At 37.4% G+C, this 20,838-nt stretch overlaps 1 protein-coding gene and 1 long non-coding RNA gene across 2 annotated transcripts in view; one reads left to right on the top strand and one right to left on the bottom strand.

Annotated features, from left to right (window-relative positions):
• RNF169 (ring finger protein 169) overlaps positions 1-20,838 on the top strand; it is an 87,562-nt gene that overhangs the window by 61,847 nt on the left and 4,877 nt on the right. The window contains exons 4-5 of the mRNA XM_070803897.1: positions 3,104-3,222; positions 20,420-20,519. Coding sequence (XP_070659998.1) covers positions 3,104-3,222; positions 20,420-20,519 — 219 coding nt within the window. The remainder of the gene's footprint in view (positions 1-3,103; positions 3,223-20,419; positions 20,520-20,838) is intronic.
• The window catches only part of LOC139187341 (uncharacterized), a 34,657-nt gene that overhangs the window by 13,157 nt on the left and 662 nt on the right, over positions 1-20,838 (bottom strand). The window lies entirely within an intron of this gene.

Raw genomic sequence — 20,838 nt, forward strand, 5'->3', positions numbered from 1 at the left:
AAATGTGTCTTAACCATTTTAAAAAATCTCTCATAGTACCTTGCACATCACAAGAGTTTGACACATGTTTATCAAGTTGAATTCAAATAGAGGAAGGCAAGGGCTAATTCTGGAAGCAGTTATCTATTATTTGTTTAGAATGGAAATAAAATAGCACAGTGTTTATTATGATCTGTTATGATAGTTAATACCAATAATAGTTCAAATTGTTAGGAAACAATTTGGTGTAACAATTATAGCCATACCAAAGATTATAAAGCTGAAAGTGGAAAATTGCTTGTCATCCCATAACCTAGAGATAACTGCTATAAACATTTTGGTGAATATCCTTCCAGATTTCTAAATGTGTGTGTGTGTGTGTATAACATATTTTGTTTCTCTTTTCAGAAAATGCAACCTAGTATACATACTATTTTATAATCTATTTTAATAAATTATAAATCATGGATGTCTTGCCATGTAAATAAAGAATCCCACATCATTATTTAGTGGCCTGCTAGTTATTCTTTACTGTAGGATTTACGTAATTAATCTCCTGTTGATATTTTGCTGTCTGAAACCACCACTGTGATGATACCCATGTGTCTCATTGCCTGTGTGCATGCTTCGTCTCTCAGTCATGTCCAACTCTTTGAGACCCCATGGACTCTAGCCCACCAGGCTCCTCTGTTCATGACATTGTCCAGGCAAGAATACTGGAGTGGTTTGCCATATTCTGTTCCAGGGGATCTGTGCTATAGGTTTATTTTTATGCAGTGTTAAAGATGAGAGGTGAATATTTTCCTATCTTATTGTTTTAGGTTTTTGTGGGGGTAGAAATAGAGAGGAGTTGGGGTTTAGAGTACTTTCTCTTTATGTAATTATTTATAATAATGTAAATTTATTTTCAACAATTAAAAGAAACCTGGCATATTTGTATTATAACACTAAAGTGTTTTCTTATAATACTTATGTTGATGTAAACAATCTTATCTTTTGTTGACCATTTACTACTTGTGAGCTAATGCACCGTGTGTTTTTATGGTTTATCACAATAGGTGTATTAATAGTAGAGAGAGAATTCTTAATTTTATAGATGAGAAACTGAGACTCAGAAAGGTAAAGCAACTAACCTCTAGTGACAGTGGTAGCTAATAGTAGAGCTGGAATTTGAATATTCTTTTATTCGGTACTGAATTGATTGTGTAGAAAAGCCTAAATAAAAAAGAATTGCCATTATTTACCCCCTTGTTGAGTCTATTGATGTCAAAGGTTTTTCTTGCTTCCCACAATATTTGGTAATGAGTTAGTTAGTGCTATTAACGTCTCTCCAGTGAATAGTTTGTACAACAGGGTTTTAAGGAGTGATAGATACCCTACAAAACTGAAGAGCTTCTCTGTAAACTATAATCCTTCAACTCTTTCTTGCAGGCTGTTGGAAACCTAGCCTATTGTATGAATGTGCCTATCAGCCTAGAGAATAGCAAAACATTTAAGGAATACAATGTACTCTGAGCCGTAAGATGCCTTGCATGCCTCTGTCCATAACTCTGACTTTGATATTAACTTAATCATTAGAAAACTGGTTAATCATTAGATGATTAGACATTTTTTTTGTTTACCTACTGTATAACAGTATCAGAAGTTTTAGAGAAAAGATAATCATTTGCTGTCCGAGTCAGTTGTCTAAAACAGAAGTCAGACTCCTAAATAAGAAGCTACAGTTCAGTGTGATAGTTGCTCCCCCTGCCTGCCAATGCAGGAGGCGCAGGAGACACGGGTTCAGTCCCTGGGTTGGAGAGATCTCCTGGAGAAGGAAATGGCAACCCATCCAGTATTCTTGCCTGGAGAATCCCAGGGACAGAGGAGCATGGCAGGGTACAGTCTGTAGGGTTGCCAGAGTCAGACATGACTGAAGTGATTTAGCCCACACGTACACACTATAAAGAAGAAACTCATATTAAATCATGAGCAAATTCTCATATGTTGTATGTAAAAGGCACATGTAAAAGAAACATTATAAATTTAAAAACTCAAGAAGAAACTCGAAAATAAAGTGAAGATAAATGAAATAGTGTCAGCAAGATGGAAAAAGCTGATGGAAAAACCTTTCAAGAGAAATAGTATTTAAGATGCCTCTGAAAGGTCAGTGAATATTTTATAGGCAAAAAATGTGGAAGGAGAATCTTAGGGAAAGGGACTAATAGCATGTCCAAAAGAATAGAAGTTTTGAAAGACTATGATGGTACATGTGGAGAGTTGAGAGTAGTTTGATTGCTGTAGAGCTCAAGGAGTTACCTGTGTTGGAACTGCTGGGAAAAAAACTTTATAGAAGGTTGGATCTAGATTTTGAAGGTTATTGGATCCTGCTGAGGTATTTAGACTTGATCCTAAAGTCACCAACAGTTAAGCAGGGGAGTGATGGGATCTGTGTGCTTAATAGGATGGAGAGGATCAGAGGGAAGAAAGGCTGGAAAGAGCAAGACCTGTAAGTAGATTATTGCAGTAGTCAAGGCAGGAGATGATGAGAATCTAAGGAAAGGCAGTGATGATGAGTATACACAAGTAGAGTATGAGAGACAGTGGAGTATTAGATCTGAGAGACATGTGAGGAGTACAAAGGAGCAAAGTAGGAATAACGTGGAGGCAGTTTGAAAACAGATGCTCTGGATCGAAGTACCAGCCTTAGCTACCTGTTAACTCTAAAATCCTAGGCAAATTAACTACTCTGAGCCTCAGTTTGCCATCTGTAAAAGATAATAGGCCTTTCTTAGTGGAACTGGTTAAAGAGTAAATGAAATAAAATATTTGGGTGTGTTGGGGTACTCAAGAGCTCTATGCAATGTTATTATGACTTTGAAAAAAGGGAAGGAGTCATGGATGACATTGAGGCTTCTAACTGGGTTCATAGTGGGACTTAGAGAAGAGAAATAGTGAGTTTGATTTTGGATATATTAAGTTTGAGCTGTATTTGGGCTATCCAGATTGGGATCCCAGGAGGCAGTTGGCAACATCGATTGGACTGAGAGAGAAGGGGCATATAATAGAGAGACTTGAACAACAGCTGTGGGAGAGTCCATGGGAACCCCAAATAGACGGTGTTGTCTCCCTTGTCTCCTGCCAGTGTCCTGCACGCCTCTCAGATTCAGAGAATGAAGAACCTTCCCGAGGCAAGATGATACAGACACACCGCTCGGCATTTGTTTCCAAGAGCAGCTCCTACTCCTTAGCTTTCCTGGCAGGGTAAGAGACTGATAATGAACTCAGTCAGGGTTCTTTCATTTTGGGGTATGAGGCAAAAGGGATGGGGTTGGGGGTGGGGCGGGGGAGCAAAAGGATTTATTGTAGTTACTTTCGGGGAGGTGGGAGTTGGGGAAGGGGGAAACTGGTTTTCAAATATGGATTAGAAAGAAATAAGGGACTGAACTGAATTTTTTAAAGAAAAGTAAACATTATCCTTTTCTGGTATCCTCAGGATAGGATTGTACTAATTGCTCTGCTGAACAGAAGAGTTGAACTTTCTATTCTGGGAGGAAACAATAAAGCCTTATTCAGTATCCATTGATACTGAAGACAGTAGCCATGGATTTTCTTTGTGAACTTTTTTCTCTTAGTAGGAACTTGAGGCCAAAGTTGACTTTTTTTCAGTGCCTGGAAGTAAAATATATCTTGATAGGTTTCAAGAGGGCAAACTGAAAAGTTTTTAAGACCCTTGTCAAGAAATCTCTTGATACTTTGGACTTTGCAGGCCCTGGGGAGGAAAGGAAGGAGGAATTGGATGGATGTTGGGTGATGGAAGAATAATGAAGGCCTCAGTGGAAGGAAGGAAGGATGGATAGATGGATAGGAGGGAAAGGAAGGGAAGGAAAAATGAAAGAAGGGAGGAAGGCTGGAAGGAATCATTTATTCAAATCATTTATTCAACGGACATTTTGGGGACAGCTACTACATGCCATACTCTGTTTTAATATGAAAAGACACAATCTTTACCCCACTTTGTTGTCTGTTTTGGTTTAAAGCTGGCGTTGCTCACTCTTACTTCTAGGGTTCTTCTCTTCCTTAACACAGCATTATGAAGTGGCCTTCTCTTGTTTACTTGTGGACATACACCTGGATCCTTTTTATCTGAATGCTCTTTATTGTTAATCACTAATAAATAAAACCAAAAAAATCTACTAAGTTTAAGAATGTCGTAAAGTTCACATTGTTGTGATCCCTGATGTTTTTATATCTGAATCCTTTTTGTATGTGTTCTGATTTTCCTGTTCTTTTTTAAAAAAATTTATTGGAGTATAGTTGACTTAATGTTGTGTTCATTTCAAGTATATAGCAAAGTGATTCAGTTATACATATATTCATTCTTTTTCAGATTCTTTTCCCATATAGATTATTATAGAATGTTGAATATTTCTGTGAGTAAAATTCACTAAACTTGTCCTTCCCTTAAATGCCTTCCTTTCTCTGGGTGATGGTAACTCCTTCCAGGAAGGCTGTTTGCTAAACTATTTATTCATTCATTTGAAATTTGTTGAACGGCCACTGTATTACTGCCACTGAAGTTTGACTGATGTAATAAGGACCCAGTATATAATGTGTAAGCCAGTGTACTTAACCATTTATGGTGATGATGATACTCTTGCTTTGTGCATATGTGCTTGAAATATAAATGCTCTGTAAAGTTAAAAAATTCAAGATTGCTTGACTAAGAATTGTCATCTGCAGAATGTATATATAGAACTTTTCCCCATTATAGCAGATATATCTTAATGATTTTTAGAGGGATCTACTGAAAAAGAGAAAAAAAAGATCATATCATTAATTCCGATCAAGTTACAATAAATATCCCCTGAAACAAAATAATGTTGCTCTTGGCAGTCTGCAATTAGTCAATTAATATCTCTTCATTTGAAATTACTTGGAAAAAAAGGAAATTCTATTAAAACCCAAATACGATGTCAAGGCCAAATTGCCCCAATTAATTGGAGTAGACATTGTATAGGTGAACTACTTATTACCAATTCTGATCTCTGCCCATGTAATTCATTCTTTTAAAGTGGTTAGAAGGTTAATATGTTGTTACTTAGAAATGCCTAGCAAGGAACTTTGAAAATTCTTCTCTGAAGGGCAAAATCTAGTCTATATACCAAGGGGAGTGCTTCTGATTATGTGTGGCTCTGGAATATCTGTACTACATCTTCTTTTCCTGCTCCTTGGCTCATCTTTTCTCATAGTTTGTAACACTGAGTCACAATGGGCTTAATTTATAGGAAAATATTCACTTAACATTTTATTGTTATGAGATGTTTACAGTCATATTATACATTTATGAATTTCAGCATTTTCCTCCAAATATACAAGGTTGTGGGCTGAGTTCAATTACTAGGACAATTGAAAAGAAAATTAATTGGATTTGGGTTGGTACAGTTATCTTTTTAGGAAATAATTTGTTGATGTCATAGAAACTTTAGGTTGGAAAATCTATTATGGTAATACAGTGAACTGCATCTCTTATTTAGTCAACATGTTTTATTTCTTAGTTAAGAAAATATTGTTTCAATTTTAAATGATATTTAGGAAAATAGTGTGGCATTGTTAGTGCTGACACTGAGATGAGGTTTATGGATATATTAAAAGAGAATTAGCATGGTGACGGTTGCATCACAGTGTGCCTCTGAACTTAAAATGGATACAGTGGTAACTTTTATGTTATATGTTTTGGCACAAGTAAAAAGGAATTAGCATTGGTAATAGTTTGGGAATATTTCAAATACATTTTTTTCTATCTGGTAAGCCACAGTTAAAGAATAGGTTTTCTCTGCAAGTTTGTTTCCTAACGAGAATTCATTTGTAAAAGTTTTTAAAGTTTTTTTAAACATCTGTATTTAAATCAAATTAATCTGCATTTATTTTACTTACCTACTCTATAAACTTTTCTTTCTTAAGCCCAGAAGCATGGAGGTAAGAGCAAGTAGGCCTGGTAGGATGGTTATTTCGGAAGAAGTCCATCAGTAGATTCTGGCTGAATCTTGTGAGAGCAGCTCAGACTATTTGCATTTGAAACGTTCAAAACAAAGAATGTTTTGCTACGCTATTAATAAAGTCCTATAGCTCTTTGAAAATGAAGCTTCTTTCAAATAGTCAGATAGAGTAATAGTTAAAGCTCTTTGAAAATGAAGCTTCTTTCAAATAGTCAGATAGAGTAATAGTTAACTCAAGGTCATCTCTAAGTTAATCATCAAATATATGTGAATTGAAAAGATTTAATAACTTCAACCATAAGATATAAATTATAAAGTTAAGGTCTTATTTTAGATATCTGAAAAACTGGTTTGTTGTTCATTTAAATTTATTTCCCTTCATTCCTCATACCCTCTTTACCTAAAAGTTCAATCTGGAAAAACTTTCTCTGTTCAGCCAGTGTCTTTTGTAAGAGCTACATGTCCAGTTCCATTTTCCTCTGGGCTTTGGCTGTTAAGAAGTTTAGGATTATGGCAGAGTTTTTAGTTTGGTCGTCATGGCCTTACAACATGGCATATAATTTTTAAAACTAACATTTGGTATACTCTTCTCATATTTATTACTTAATGTGGTCTTTATTAAGGCTCATTTTTTACGTATTTTTACTGTAATCAACAACATGGCATATAATTTTTAAAACTAACATTTGGTATACTCTTCTCATATTTATTACTTAATGTGGTCTTTATTAAGGCTCATTTTTTACATATTTTTACTGTAATCAACAACATGGCATATAATTTTTAAAAATAACATTTGATATACTCTTCTCATATCTATTACTTAATGTGGTCTTTATTAAGGCTCAATTTTTCGTATTTTTACTGTAAATCACTTAAACTTCTACTTGGGAAATAGGGTATAACCATTAAAAAAATATAGTCAAACCATCTATCCTCCTTCCAGTTTAAAAAATGAAAAAAGGAAAGTGAGGCAGTATTGCCAGTACTGCTGTACAAAACTGTAGGTTAAGCAAACGGTGCCTAGTGAGATTTCTGGCATATGTTAAGTCTTCAGTGAGTATTGCGGCCACTATTTTGTATTTTATTTTAGAACCCAGAGCTGAAACGGATCATAAATATTGTCTTATCTAATTCCTTTGTTTCAGAGTGAAAAGCCTAAAGGCCAGCAAGAAAACATGGCTTGTCAAATCTTAGACTGCTGGACTAGAAGGACGATGAGTTAGAACTTAGATTTCTTGGCTGTTCCCACTGTATTCTTTTGTCCCCCCATCACCTTCTTATAGATCCTGATTTTTATAAAATCCCTTCTAAAAGTCACTTTCCCACTAGACTTTAAATCCTTTGCAAGCAGTGACAAAAATCTTGTTTGCCATTATATTCAAAATACTTAGTACAGTACCTGACACACAGGAGAGGCTCAGTAAATACTTGTGAAATGTTTAATGATATAGGTCTTTGTGCCCGTGGGTAGGTTAAAGGAGGCTTTTTGTCAGAATTGTCAAACTTGCAGGGTCTCTAGGAAAGAGGACTCTGGGAGTTGTAGAGGAAACAGAATGGCTGGTGGCTGTTGTTTAGAGTAGATTCTATAAGATTAATATGGGATTTGGGTGGGGGGGATCTAGTGACCACACTGATAAAGCTTTTATACTATAAAGTTAGCTTCTCCCTTTAATGCATTAGCAGTAGATTATGGGGGATCTATAAAAGGGGATCCTTTTATAGATTCTGTAAGAGAAAAGTCTGTATTGCACCAAGTCATAATTAAACCTTAATTAAGTAGAAATTAACTACATTATTTTGTTTGCTAATGTTCCGATACTTTAAGCCTGAGATTGTGGTTCAGAGTGGGGCTCAGCAAAAGAGCCTTGTAGTGTCTGTGCTTCCTGTAAGGTGTGTGTGTATGAAGAGAGAGAGACAGAGACTGACTCCTGACTCAGTCATAATAACTGCATGCCCAGCTAGTGTTGGGATGAATTAAACTGTCCTGACTTGTTCCTCATTTTTAAAACAAACACATGAAAATATGAACTCTTTCAGCTGACAGATACCAGACACATAAATGCTGTGATACTGGAGGACTAACTTTAGAACTGATGAAAAGAGACAAGCCAGAGAGGTGTGAGGATGGAGAAGCCAGTCTTGGGAGGTTTTAGGGAAACAGTAGTGTGAGCTTGAGTAAAATCAGTTGACCTCATTCTATTTAATTTATGTAAAATACAGGTTGTTATGCCCTACTTTTTGCTTGCTGGGCAGGGGATTTCACTGAATGATTTAAGATTCTTTTCACCTCTAAGATTGAAGTATCTAGAAGTGGCTTAAAGTAGGGTTTTAAAGGGTGGAAGAAATGTGGCCAGGGCATGAAATGGAAGGGGTAAGGGCAGTTGGTGGGTTCTGTAAAAAATCTCAGGATAGGATTTAGCAAGTTATATGTGGGGAATAGTCCAAACAATAACTGTCAGGGAAAGGAGACTATGAGAGAAAACTGAGGTAGTGATTTAAAAGAAACCACAAGGCTTAATGATGGTCTAGGGCAGATCATGTGTGTGTGTGTGTGTGTGTGTGTGTGTGTGTGTGTGTGTTGGGAGAGGGATAAAAGAACAGAAATCCAGTAGATGAACTAGTTAAGAGGACAAATCTTGCTAAAAGTATGAATTTCATATAGGCATGGCAGCTACAGTTGGAAAAGAAAGATAGCCTAAGGAGAAGTGATGTGGAACTTAAGTAGTAGCTTTTAGAGGTGTCAGTCATCTCTCTGTCCAGAAGAAATATCAACCTCAGATATGCAGATGATACCACACTTATGGCAGAAAGCAAAGAAGAACGAAAGAGCCTCTTGATGAAAGTGAAAGAGGAGAGTGAAAAAGTTGGCTTAAAGCTCAACATTCAGAAAACTAAGATCATGGCATCCAGTGCCATCACTTCATGGCAAATAGATGGGGAAACGGTGGAAATAGTGACAGACTTCATTTTGGGGGGCTTCAAAATCACTGCAGATGGTGACTGCAGCCATGAATAAAAGACACTTACTCCTTAGAAGAAGAGTTATGATCAACCTAGACAGCATATTAAAAAGCAGAGACATTACTTTGCCAACAAAGGTCCATCTAGTCAAAGCTATCATTTTTCCAGTAGTCATATATGGATGTAAGAATTGGACTATAAAGAAAATTGAATGCCGAAGAATTGATGCTTTTGAACTATGGTTTTGGAGAAGACTCTTGAGAGTCCCTTGGACTTCAAGGAGATCCAACCAGTCCATCCTAAAGGAAATCAGTCCTGAATATTCATTGGAAGGACTGATGCTGAAGCTGAAACTCCAATACTTTGGCCACCTGATGCAAAGAACTGACTCATTTGAAAAGACCCTGATGGTGGGAAAGATTGAAGGTGGGAGAAGGGGAAAACAGAAGATGAGATGGTTGGATGGCATCACCAGCTCAATAGACATGAGTTTGAGTAAGCACCAGGAGTTGGTGATGGACAGGGAAGCCTGGCGTGCTGCAGTTCAAGGGGTAGCAAAGACTGAACTGAACTGAACTGAATCTCTCTGTCATACTACAATAGGAATATACTGGTGGTTTTCAGAGGGATATGGCAGGATGGTGACAAGTAGCATCAGGGAACTAGCTTTCTCCCAGGTCTTCCTACTGTATTTAGTACTTTACATACCTCATTTCCTTAAGCTTCTACATTAATCCTGTAAGATTTCTAACATTCTTATTTTTCAGCTAAGGTAAATGCAGTTCAAAGAGATTAAGCAGTTCACTCTAGAACTTCTCACCTCAATAAAGTGACAGAGATGAAATTGGAACTCAGGTCTCTCTTGACTCCACAAACCTGTGCTCTTTCTAGCAAACCACTGTCAGAATCCTATGACAAAAGACTCTGCACTTAGATCTTTGTCTTGAAATGATCTACCTTTGTAACAGAGAGCTTCCTTCTTTCTGTTTGTTTAAATAATTTATACGTTGTCTTGTTCTAAAAAACCACAAAGTTGTATAGAGCTGGGTAAGAAGCTGCCCAGTTATCCTGTTGTTTGAGGGAATTCAAAGCCTTTTGCATGACTTTTGAAATATAGCTGTGGAAACAATGGTTCCATCCATCAGCAAAAAAATACTAGTGCATGTCCCTAGTAGGCAAATACATATAGACAGAAAGTGGATCAGTGGTTGCTTAGTGCGGAGGAGAAACGGGGGTTTAGGAGTGGTAGCTAAAGGGTATGAGGTTTCTTTATGAGGTGATGGAAATGTTCTAAAATTGTGGTAATAGTTAAATAACTCTGTGAATACACTTAAACCATTAAATTGTACACTTTAAAAAAAAGAATGCTAGTGTACACAAGGCAGATAACCCAATAATAAATATTCAAGGGAAGGCTTGTAACAAAATCTTACCCATTTCTGGGTTCATGGCAGCTACAGTTGGGCCCTAGGAAGCTGCTTCTGCTTTACTCAAGTATGTATGTGTTGGGGTGAGGGGCCTCACATATCCAAGTTAGGGGCTGGGAGGAGGATCCTCTCTTGCCTTCAGCTTCTTGGTGGGACTCTGCCAGGCCTGAGAGTTTTGATTAAGAAAATAATGTGGGGGGAAAAAAGACACTAATGTGGAATGGGTATGTGAGAGAGAGTGATGAATAAGCAATTAATAACATGAGCTATCTCATGTTTTATACCGTGTATTACCATTTGAAAGCCCTTTAAGCAGTGTTTCCTAAGCATTAAATCTTCTAGCTTTCCCGCTGCATGTTGACACTGGCTGCTCCTCCTTTTCTTTGTTTGTAAGTCAGACTCATTGTGGTTGTGGGTATTTTTAGCTTAACGAGACATCCCAGAAACCATCTGGTCCCTTGGCAGTGGAAATTTTAAGCTAGTAACCTTTCAGACAATGCCGCTTTCTCTTGTTTATGACTTCACTATGTGTTTGGAAAAGAGAACTTCCCTAGGTGTGCTGGGTCTGTTCTGTGGCGGAATAGAGCAGGCTGTAAGATCAGTGTGCTGAGGGAGAAGGAGCACATGCCTTAGAATTTTGGAGATTCGTGTGCGACCTGGAAAAAAAATCACTTCCTTCAGTTCCTTGTCTATAAATTTGGGGATGCTGATTTACAGGGTTTCTGTATGGTTTAAATGAGATATAATATATTTAAAACACACAATACCTGAGAGGTAATAGATTCCTAATAAATATTGAGGTTTTCTCTCCTTTCTTAAGCAGGTCATAGGTATTTCTGTACATATTTTTATTCACTTATAAGAAATTTATTAAATATATCCACTGTGTTTCAGGTACTTTTTAGGGCTTGGGAATATAGAAATGGATGTGGGAAAGGTGGGAGGTGTAATTACTTCTCCTGTTTTTTTAGCAAAGGTATTGTTTGAGCTCTTAAATCTCAGGAACATTATCAAGTTTATTGCTGACTGTTCTCAGCCAGCATTGAAGCCCCTTAACCTGACCAAATACTGCAATAATAATATCTATATATTATGTTGATAGTTTCCACAATATTTTCACACTCATGATTTTTGTGACCTTCATGTGATAATAACAACATTGGGGGAGTAGAGTTATATAGGAAAAAAGCTTATATATACTACTGAAATTGAGTTGGCATTAATTTGAAATATTGTTTTCAAATAGGATGTTAATTGTAATCCCTGGGGCAACCACTAAGAAAATAACAGATATGGTTAAAGAAATAAGAAAATCAAAATGGTTATAGTAGGAGATATCTAACGCAAAAGAAGGCATTATTGGAGGCATTATGGAGTAAAAATGGTGTAAGACATGTAGAAAACAAATAGAAAAGTGGCAGAAGTCCTTCCTTACTGGTAATTACATTAAATGTAAATAAACTCTCTTATTAAAAGGCTCCAACTGTAGATGAAGCCTATTTCTCTCCTGCCTCAACCCGGGTACTGAATCATGAGCTCTATGACTGGACAGAAGGAAGAGGTTAGGAAAGCAGTAGATAGGACTCCAGAGGGTTCAAAGAGATGAAGCTCTTACTAATTACATTACAGACATCACCCCCAAGCCACTGGGATACCTCTCCTGTGCATCCTCCCCTTTGGCCAATGGGCATTCCCATCGTTCCACATGCCTCATTCACAAATGCTCTCACCCTGTGGCCAGCTCCCTGTGCATGCTCCCAGTGTCTGTTGAGCTGTACCCGGTAGGTCTGCAAGCCTGTATTTGCCCTACCTCAAGACTAAAGAAAGAGCCCAGAGGCAGCAACATAGACATCAGTAGTTTAGTAGGATTAACGAGGGATCTTCCATGTCTGAAGCAAGGTACTTGAGTGACATTACACTGTGTGCAGCAGACAGCGGGCAGGACACGGCAGTGATCTTCACAACCAGAGAGAGAGGGAGGTTACTAATTATAAAGAAAACTGATATCAGGTTGGCTCATTAGTTACCAAGGAAACACCCCTCACTGCCCCTTTGATAAAACTATCACTGTAGAGATGTTCTGATCTACACATTAGAACAGTCACTAGCTGGGAGGCGTTAGGGTTAAGAATAATAAGGTAGCATGGTGATGTGTTAACACTTATTGTTATTATTTAGTCATTAGTTGTGTCTGACTCTTTGAGACCCCGTGGACTGAGCTCGCCAGGCTCCTCTGTCCATGGGATTCTCCAGGCAAGAATACTGGAGTGGGTTGTCATCTCCTTCTCCAGGGGATCTTCCTGACCCAGGGATCAAACCTGCATCTCCTGTGTTGGCAGGCAGGCTGTCCTCATTAATCACTTACCACTGAGCCACCTGGGAATTTCTCAGTTAACCATTTAACTCTGGTATAAATGTTAAAAGGACAAGAGTGTTGAAAAATAACTATGGCTAAACTAATTTGTTGATGAATACACAATATAAAAAGACATGAAGTGTGTTGTGACATCAGAAATAAAATGGAAGAGAGTAAAAGCATAAAGTTTTGTATGTCATTGAAGATAAGTTGTTATCAAGCATAAAATAGACTCTCATATCTATGTTTTATGTAGGCCTTATGATAACCACAAAGCAAAAACCTACAGTAAATTCACAAAAAATACAAAGATGTCAAAGCATACTTTTATAGAAAATTATCAGTTCACAAAGGCAGGCCACAAAAGAAGGCTAAAGGAAAAAGAGATGTACAGAACTACTAGGAACTGACTAAGATGGCATTAGTAAATCTTTACCTTTCAATAATTACTCTAACTGTAAATGAATTATATTCTCCAATCACAAGACATATAGTGGCAAATTGAATAAAGAAACAAGACTCAACTATATACTGCCTACAAGAGGTTTATTTCAGCTCTGCTGATACAGGTCGGCTGTAAGCGAAAAGGATGGGAAAAGATACTCTATACAAATGAAAACCGAAGTGGGAAAAGAGAATGGACTTTAAGCCCAAAATGGTAACAGCAGACAAAAAGGCATTACATAATGAAAAAGGGGTCAATTCATCAAGAAGATAAAATAATCATAAATATATAACATATGCACCCACAATTGGAGCACCTAAATATTTTAAGCAAATACTAACAGATCCAAAGGGAGAAATAGACAACAATACCAATATTAGTAGAGGACTCCAGCACTCTACTTTCAACAATGGATAGATCACCCAGACAGAAAATCAATAAGGAAATGTTGGAACTGAACTATATTTTAGACCAAATGAGCCAAACAGACATATATAGAACATTCCACCCAACAATAGAATACACATTCTTCTCAACTGCATATGGAACATTCTGTAGGATAGATCATACAAGTCACAAAGCAGGTCAGCAAATTTAAGATGGTTGAAATCATACGTAGTATCTTTTCTGACCAGAATGGTATGAAACTCAAAATGAATAAGAGGAGGAAAACTGGAAAATTCACAAATAAAGGGAAATAAACTTCATGCTCCTGAAAAACCTGTTAGCCAAAGAAGAAACTAAAAGAGAAATAAACAATACCTTGAAAGAAGCAAAAGTGGAAACACAGCATATCAAAATGCATGGGATGCACCAAAAGCAGTTCTAAGAGGGAAGTATATAGTGATAAACACATATATTAAGAAAAAAGTGAAATTGAAAGCATTAGTCACTCAGTTGTGTCCAACTCTTTGTGAGTCCGTGGACTGGAACCCACCAGGCTCTTCTGTCCATGGAATTCTCCAGGCAAGAATACTGGGGTGGACTGCCATTTCCTTCTCTAGGGGATCTTCCCAAACCAGACACTAAACCCCAGTCTCCCACCTTGCAGGCTGACTCTTTACCAATGGAGTCACCAGGGAAGACCTATTAAGAAAAAGAAAGAGCTCAAATAAACAATCTAACTTTATACCTCTAGGAACTAGAAAAAGAAGAGCAAATTAAGCCTAAGATTGCAGAAGGAAGGAAATAACAAAGACCAGAGCAGAAATAAATGGAGACCAGGAAAACAATGGAAAAGACCAGTGAAACTGAGAGCTGATATTTTGAAGAGAAAAAAATTACTAAACTTTTAGTTAGGCTAAGTAAGGGAAAAAAGACTAAAAAAAAAAAAAAAAAATCAGAAATGTGAGAGGAGACATCACACTCGATACCATAGAAGTACAAAGGATCCCAAAAAACTACTGTGAACAATTATATGCCAACAAATTAGATTACCTAGAAGAAATGGATGAATTCTTAAAAACATGCAACCTACCAAGATTGAATTATGAAGAAATCGAAAATCTGAATACACAAATAATGAGTAATGAAATTGAATCAGTAGTGAAATACCTCCCAACAAAGAAAAACTCAGGACCAGATGGTTTCCCTGGTGAGTTCTACCAAACATTTAAAGAAGAATTAATATGCTGACCCCTCTCTAACTTTTCCAAAAAACCATAGGGGAGGGAACACTCCCTAACTCATTTTATGAACCCAGTATTACCCTGATACCAAAGCCAAATAAAGATACTATAAGAAAAGAAAACTAGAGGTCAATATCCCTGATTAAATATTCCAAACAAACTATTAGCAAACTGAAGTCAGCAACACCTTGGAAGAATCACACACCATGATCAACTGGTTTTACCCTTGGGTCACAAGGGTAGTTCAACACAGGTAAATCAATGAATGTGATATGCCACACTGATAGAATGAAAGATGAAAATTGTAAATCTTAATGTAGAAAAAGTGTTCAACAAAATACAAAATCCTTTCATGATAAAAACTCTCAACAAATTGGATATAGAAGGAACATACTAATACAGGCCGTATATGACAAGCCCACAGCTAACATACTCATGAATGAAAGGTTGAAAGATTTTCCTCTATGATCAGGAGCAAAACAAGGGTGCCCACTCTCACCACTCCTATTCAGTATAGTCCCAACTGTAGCAGTCAAGGAAGAAAAACAAATAAAAGGCATCCAAATTGGAAAGGAAGAAGTAAAATTGTTCTTGTTTATGATAATATCATCTTATATCATCCTAAAGAAAAGAAAATCCTAAAGATTCCACCAAAAAACTTATTAGAGCTAACCAATGAGTTCAGTAATAAGCCCATGCAAATACAGTCAACTAATATGAGACAAGAGAGCCTAAAAAAACTCAGTGGAGAAAGGATGGTCTCTTCAATAAATGGTGCTGGGGAAAACTGGAAAATTGCAGGCAAAAAAATGAAATTGGGCCCCTATTTTATATCATTCATAAAAATTAACTTTAACCAATAAGACCTGAATGTGTAAAACTCCTAAAAGAAAGCATAGAAAGCTCCTTGACATTGTCTGGCTATCATTTTTTGGAGATGACACTAAGCAACAAAAGCAGATGTCAGTGGGACTGCATCAAACTAAAAAGCTTCTGCACAGCAAAAGAAACAGTCAACAAAATGAAAAGGCGATCTACAGAATGGGAGAAAGTATTTGCAAATCATATATTTGATAAGGGATTAATATCCAAAATATCTAAGGTACGTATATAATTCAAAAGCAAACATTGCAACTACCATATGATCCAGCAATTCCACTTCTGGGTATATACACAAAGAAATGAAATCAGAATCTCCAAGAGCTATCTGCACTCCCGCATTCATTGTATCATTATTCTTAATAGCCAAGACATGGAAACAATCTTTAAGTGTCTGTCCATGGATGAATGGATAAAGAAAATGTGAGATACATATATGTATATATAATATTACTCAGACATGAGAAATAAGAAAATTCTGCCATTTTCAACAGTGTGGATGGACCTTGAGGGCATTGCACTAAGCAAAGTTAAGTCAGAGAGAAAGACAATTTTGTATGTCAGTTACATATGGAATCTTTAAAAGCCAAACTCATAAAAACAGAGTATAATGGTGGTTGGCAGAAGGCGGAGGAAATGGGGAAATGTTGGTCACAGGGTATAAATTTCCAATTCTACGGTGAATAGGTCCTAGGCATCTAATGTACAGCATTGTGATTATACTTAACAATACCGTATTTATGTGTTTGAAAGCTGCTAAGAGAGCGGGTCTTAAATGTTCTTCACCCCTCAAAATAAATGGTAATTATGTAAGGTGATGGAGGTGTTAACTAACCTCGCCATGGAATCCTTTCACAATACGTGTGTATCAAATGCCAACACTTTGTACACCTTAAACTTATACAATATATGTCAAACATAGCTCAGTAAAACTGTGAAAGAAAAGAAAAGCATCCTGATTGCAAAGGAGCAAGTATTCTTCCTTTCACATTTTTGTTCACAGATGATATGGTATTATTCATAAAAAATCCTAAGGAATTCATGAAAAAACTATTAGAGCTAATAAACAAATTTAGGAAAGTTTCAGGATGCAAGATCACCACACAAAAATCAGTTGCATTTTTTATATTAGCAGTGAACACTGTGAAAATATAATTAGGAGAGCAATTGTATTTGCAGTAGCACACACACACACACACAGAAAAACCCAGAATAGTTATGAGTAAATTTAACCAGGAGAAGGGAATGGCAAACCACCTCAGTATTCTTGCCTTGAGAACCCCAGTATGAAAAGGCAAAAAGATATGACACTGAAAGATGAACTCCACAGGTCAGTAGGTGCCCAATAAATAGCTCCAGAAAGAATGAAGATGCTGAGCCAAAGCAAAAACAACAGCCAACTGTGGATGTGACTGGTGATGGAAGTAAAGTCCAATGCTGTAAAGAACAATATTGGATAGGAACCCAAAATGTTAGGTCCATGAAACAAGGTAAATTGGAAGTGGTCAAACAGGAGATGGCAAGAGTGAACATTGGCATTTTAGGAATCAGTGCGCTAAATGGACCAGAATGGGTGAATTTAATTCAGGTAACCATTATATCTACTACTGTGGGCAAGAATCCCTTAGAAGAAATGGAGTAGTCCTCATAGTCAACAGAAGAGTCTGAAATGCAGTACTTGGGTGCAGTCTCAAAAATGACAGAATGATCTCTCTTTATTTCCAAGGCAAACCCTTCAATATCAAAGTAATCCAAGTCTATGCCCCCACCACTAATGCCAAAGAAGCTGAAGTTGAACGGTTCTATGAAGACCTACAAGACCTTCTAGTTCAGTTCAGTTCAATTGCTCAGTCATGTTCGACTCTTTGCAACCCCATGGACTGCAGCACGCCAGGCCTCCCTGAAGATGTCCTTTTCATCATAGGGGACTGGAATGCAAAAGTAGGAAGTCAAGAGATACCTGGAGTAATAGGCAAGTTTGGCCTTGGAGTACAAAATGAAGCAGGGCAAAGGCTTAACAGAGTTTTGCAAAGAGAACGCACTGGTCATAGCAAACACCCTCTTCCAACAACACAAGAGAAGACTCTACACATGGACATCACCAGATGATCAATACCGAAATCAGATTGATTCTATTCTTTGCAGCCGAAGATGGAGAAGCTCTATACAATCAGCAAAAACAAGCCTGGGAGCTGACTGTGGCTCAGATCATGAACTCCTTATTGCAAAATTCAGGCTTAAATTGAAAAAAGTAGGGAAAACTACTAGACCATTCAGGTATAACCTAAATCAAATCCCTTACAGTTATAAAGTGGGAGTGACAAATAGATTCAAGGAATTAGATCTGATAGACAGAGTGCCTGAAGAACTATGGACAGAGGTTTGTGACATTGTACAGGAGGCAGTGATCAAGACCATCCCCAAGAAAAAGAAATGCAAAAAGGCAAAATGGTTGTCTGAGGAGGCCTTGCAAATAGCTGAGAAAAGAAGCAAAAGTCAAAGGAGAAAAGGAAAGATACATACCTCTGAATGCAGAGTTCCAAAGAATAGTAAGGAGAGATAAGAAAGGCTTCCTAAGTGATCAATGCAAAGAAATAGAGGAAAACAATAGAATGGGAAAGACTAGAGATCTCTTCAAGAAAATTAGAGCTACCAAGGGAACATTTCATGCAAAGATGGGCATGATAAAGGACAGAAATGGTATGGTCCTTACAGAAGCAGAAGATATTAAGAAGAGGTGGCAAAAATACAGAGAAGAACTATACAAAAAAGATCATGACCCAGACAGCCTCGATGGTGTGATCACCCACCTAGAGCCAGACATTCTGGAATGCAAAGTCAAGTGGGCCTTAGGAAGCATCACTACGAACAAAGCTAGTGGAGGTGATGGAATTCCAGTTGAGCTATTTCAAATCCTGAAAGATGATGCTGTGAAAGTGCTGCATTCAATACACCAGAAAATTTGGAAAACTCTGCAGTGGCCACAGGACTGGAAAAGGTCAGTTTTCATTCCAATCCCAAAGAAAGGCAATGCCAAAGAATGCTCAAACTACCGCACAATTGCACTCATCTCACACGCTAGTAAAGGAATGTTCAAAATTCTCCAAGCCAGGCTTTAACAGTACATGAACCAAGAACCTCGGATGTTCAAGCTGGATTTAGAAAAGGCAGAGGAATCAGAGATCAAATTGCTAACATCCATTGGATCATCGAAAAAGCAAGAGAGTTCTAGAAAAACATCTATTTCTGCTTTATTGACTATGCCAAAGCCTTTGACTGTGTGGATCATAACAAACCGTGGAAAATTCTTCAAGACATGGAATCAGACCACCTGACCTGCCTCCTGAGAAATCTGTATGCAGCTAAGAAGCAACCATTAGAACTAAACATGGAACAGACTGGTCCCAAATTGGGAGAGGACATGTACCTCATTACCTCCTTTATAAGTTTTCTCTTAACTAATCTACTATCATAAAATTTTAAATCTTTTGCTCAAAAGAGTAGATATTGACTATTCCATTCCAGAGTTAAGTAAAATCACTCAAGGAAATAATTTCTCTTTGGGATCATCTGCATAGCTAGGTGTCCACCTTGTCTTCTGGTAAATTCTTATTTATCCTTCAAAATACATATGCCACTGAAGGCTTTTCCAACCCTGTTCTCACTCCGTCCCAGGTAATTAATTAATAACTCTCTTATGCCATTATTAGGCAAAATTATTAGGCATAAGTTTTCATTGTACCATTTAACTGTGTTATATCGAATTATTTGTCTGCTCCACTGGACTCTGATTCCTTGAAGACCTAGACTGTACCTCATTCTTTTCTGTATTTCCAGTGCCCAGATAATGCTCATAGGTGACTGGCATATAGTAACTGTATGTTAAATGCTTGTTGAGTAGAGCTGTTACCCAGTAAGATCAGTGTTATAATACAGCTACTTTGGTTTTTGGTTTGCATTGTAAAATCATAATATAATGCACAAGACAAATCTTCTGATCTTGAATCTCTTAATCACCAGGATGTAGGCCTTTGGAAGCTTAAATGTAGTAGATTAAGGGAGAGAGTGTATTTAATTTTTACTACCTACATGGGAATCTAGCGATTTGCTAGGTGTTTTATAAGTACTTAAATATTTGTTTCATGGATGATTTAGATTGCTTGAGAAGAGGTCTGGGCCTAAGCAAAGGAAAAAAAAAGTTTCTAAAGTTGATTTGATATTGTATCTATCCTATTTTTAAAATTATTATTTTAAAAGTTACTTTTTGGCTGCACTGGCTCTTCCTGCAGTGCGTGGTCTTTGTCTAGTTGCGGCACGCAGGGGCTTCTCTTGTGGGGCATGGACTCCTTGCTGCAGTACATGCTTAGTTGCCCTGAGGCATGTGAGATCTTAGTTCCCTGAAGGGGGATCAAACCTGCATCCCCTGCATTGGAAGGCAGATTCTTGTCTACTGGACCACCAGGGAAGTCCCTGTATCCATTCTATTAAGGAAGGTGAGGTGTCCCTATATTTCTCTAAGCATGAGTGAAATAGCCATTGGTCTTGTGTTATTTAGGCAGGATCTAAGTTTGGAAACAAAGACTTAAACCAAATGTCCTCTCTGGAGAACTCTCTTTGGACAGGATTTGTTCTTAAAATTATTTTGTTAATTAATACATTTTCTGTTATAGCTGCATAGCTTTGAAAGCACAGACGAGATTGTCATCTTTTTTCCCTTAGCAATCATAGGCTACGGTTGACAGTTTGTCTTTATTCTCTTTTAGGAACCTAAATTCCAAGATGGAAAGGAGTCAGAGCTGCAGTGACACTGGTCAGGACAGAGCGAAGAGCAGACTCAGAGCAGCCCCAACCAGCAAAGCCAAGGTAGACCTCAGACACAGCTTCTTCTTGGGCTGTCTCGTCCCGTCCCATAACCTCCTGCACACGGCCACAAAAGAACCATTTCAGATGAGAAGAGGCACAATGGATCCTAGGCAAACTCATTATGTTGGAGAATTTTACAAAACAGATGTGAAGGGAAGAGAGTTTGAATTAGTAGGAAGATAAGTAGAATGAGGGCTCCTAGAAAAACCTTCTTAAAAATTCTAGATGAGGTTTTTTTCATAAAAGTTTCAATCTCATTATTTGTTTCATGTGTAGGAATTTCTCTAAATGGTGGGTGCACTCTAAATGAGGGATTTTC

This window comes from Bos indicus, chromosome 15 (assembly GCF_029378745.1).
Source record: "Bos indicus isolate NIAB-ARS_2022 breed Sahiwal x Tharparkar chromosome 15, NIAB-ARS_B.indTharparkar_mat_pri_1.0, whole genome shotgun sequence".
In the NCBI taxonomy this organism is placed as follows: Eukaryota; Metazoa; Chordata; class Mammalia; order Artiodactyla; family Bovidae; genus Bos; species Bos indicus.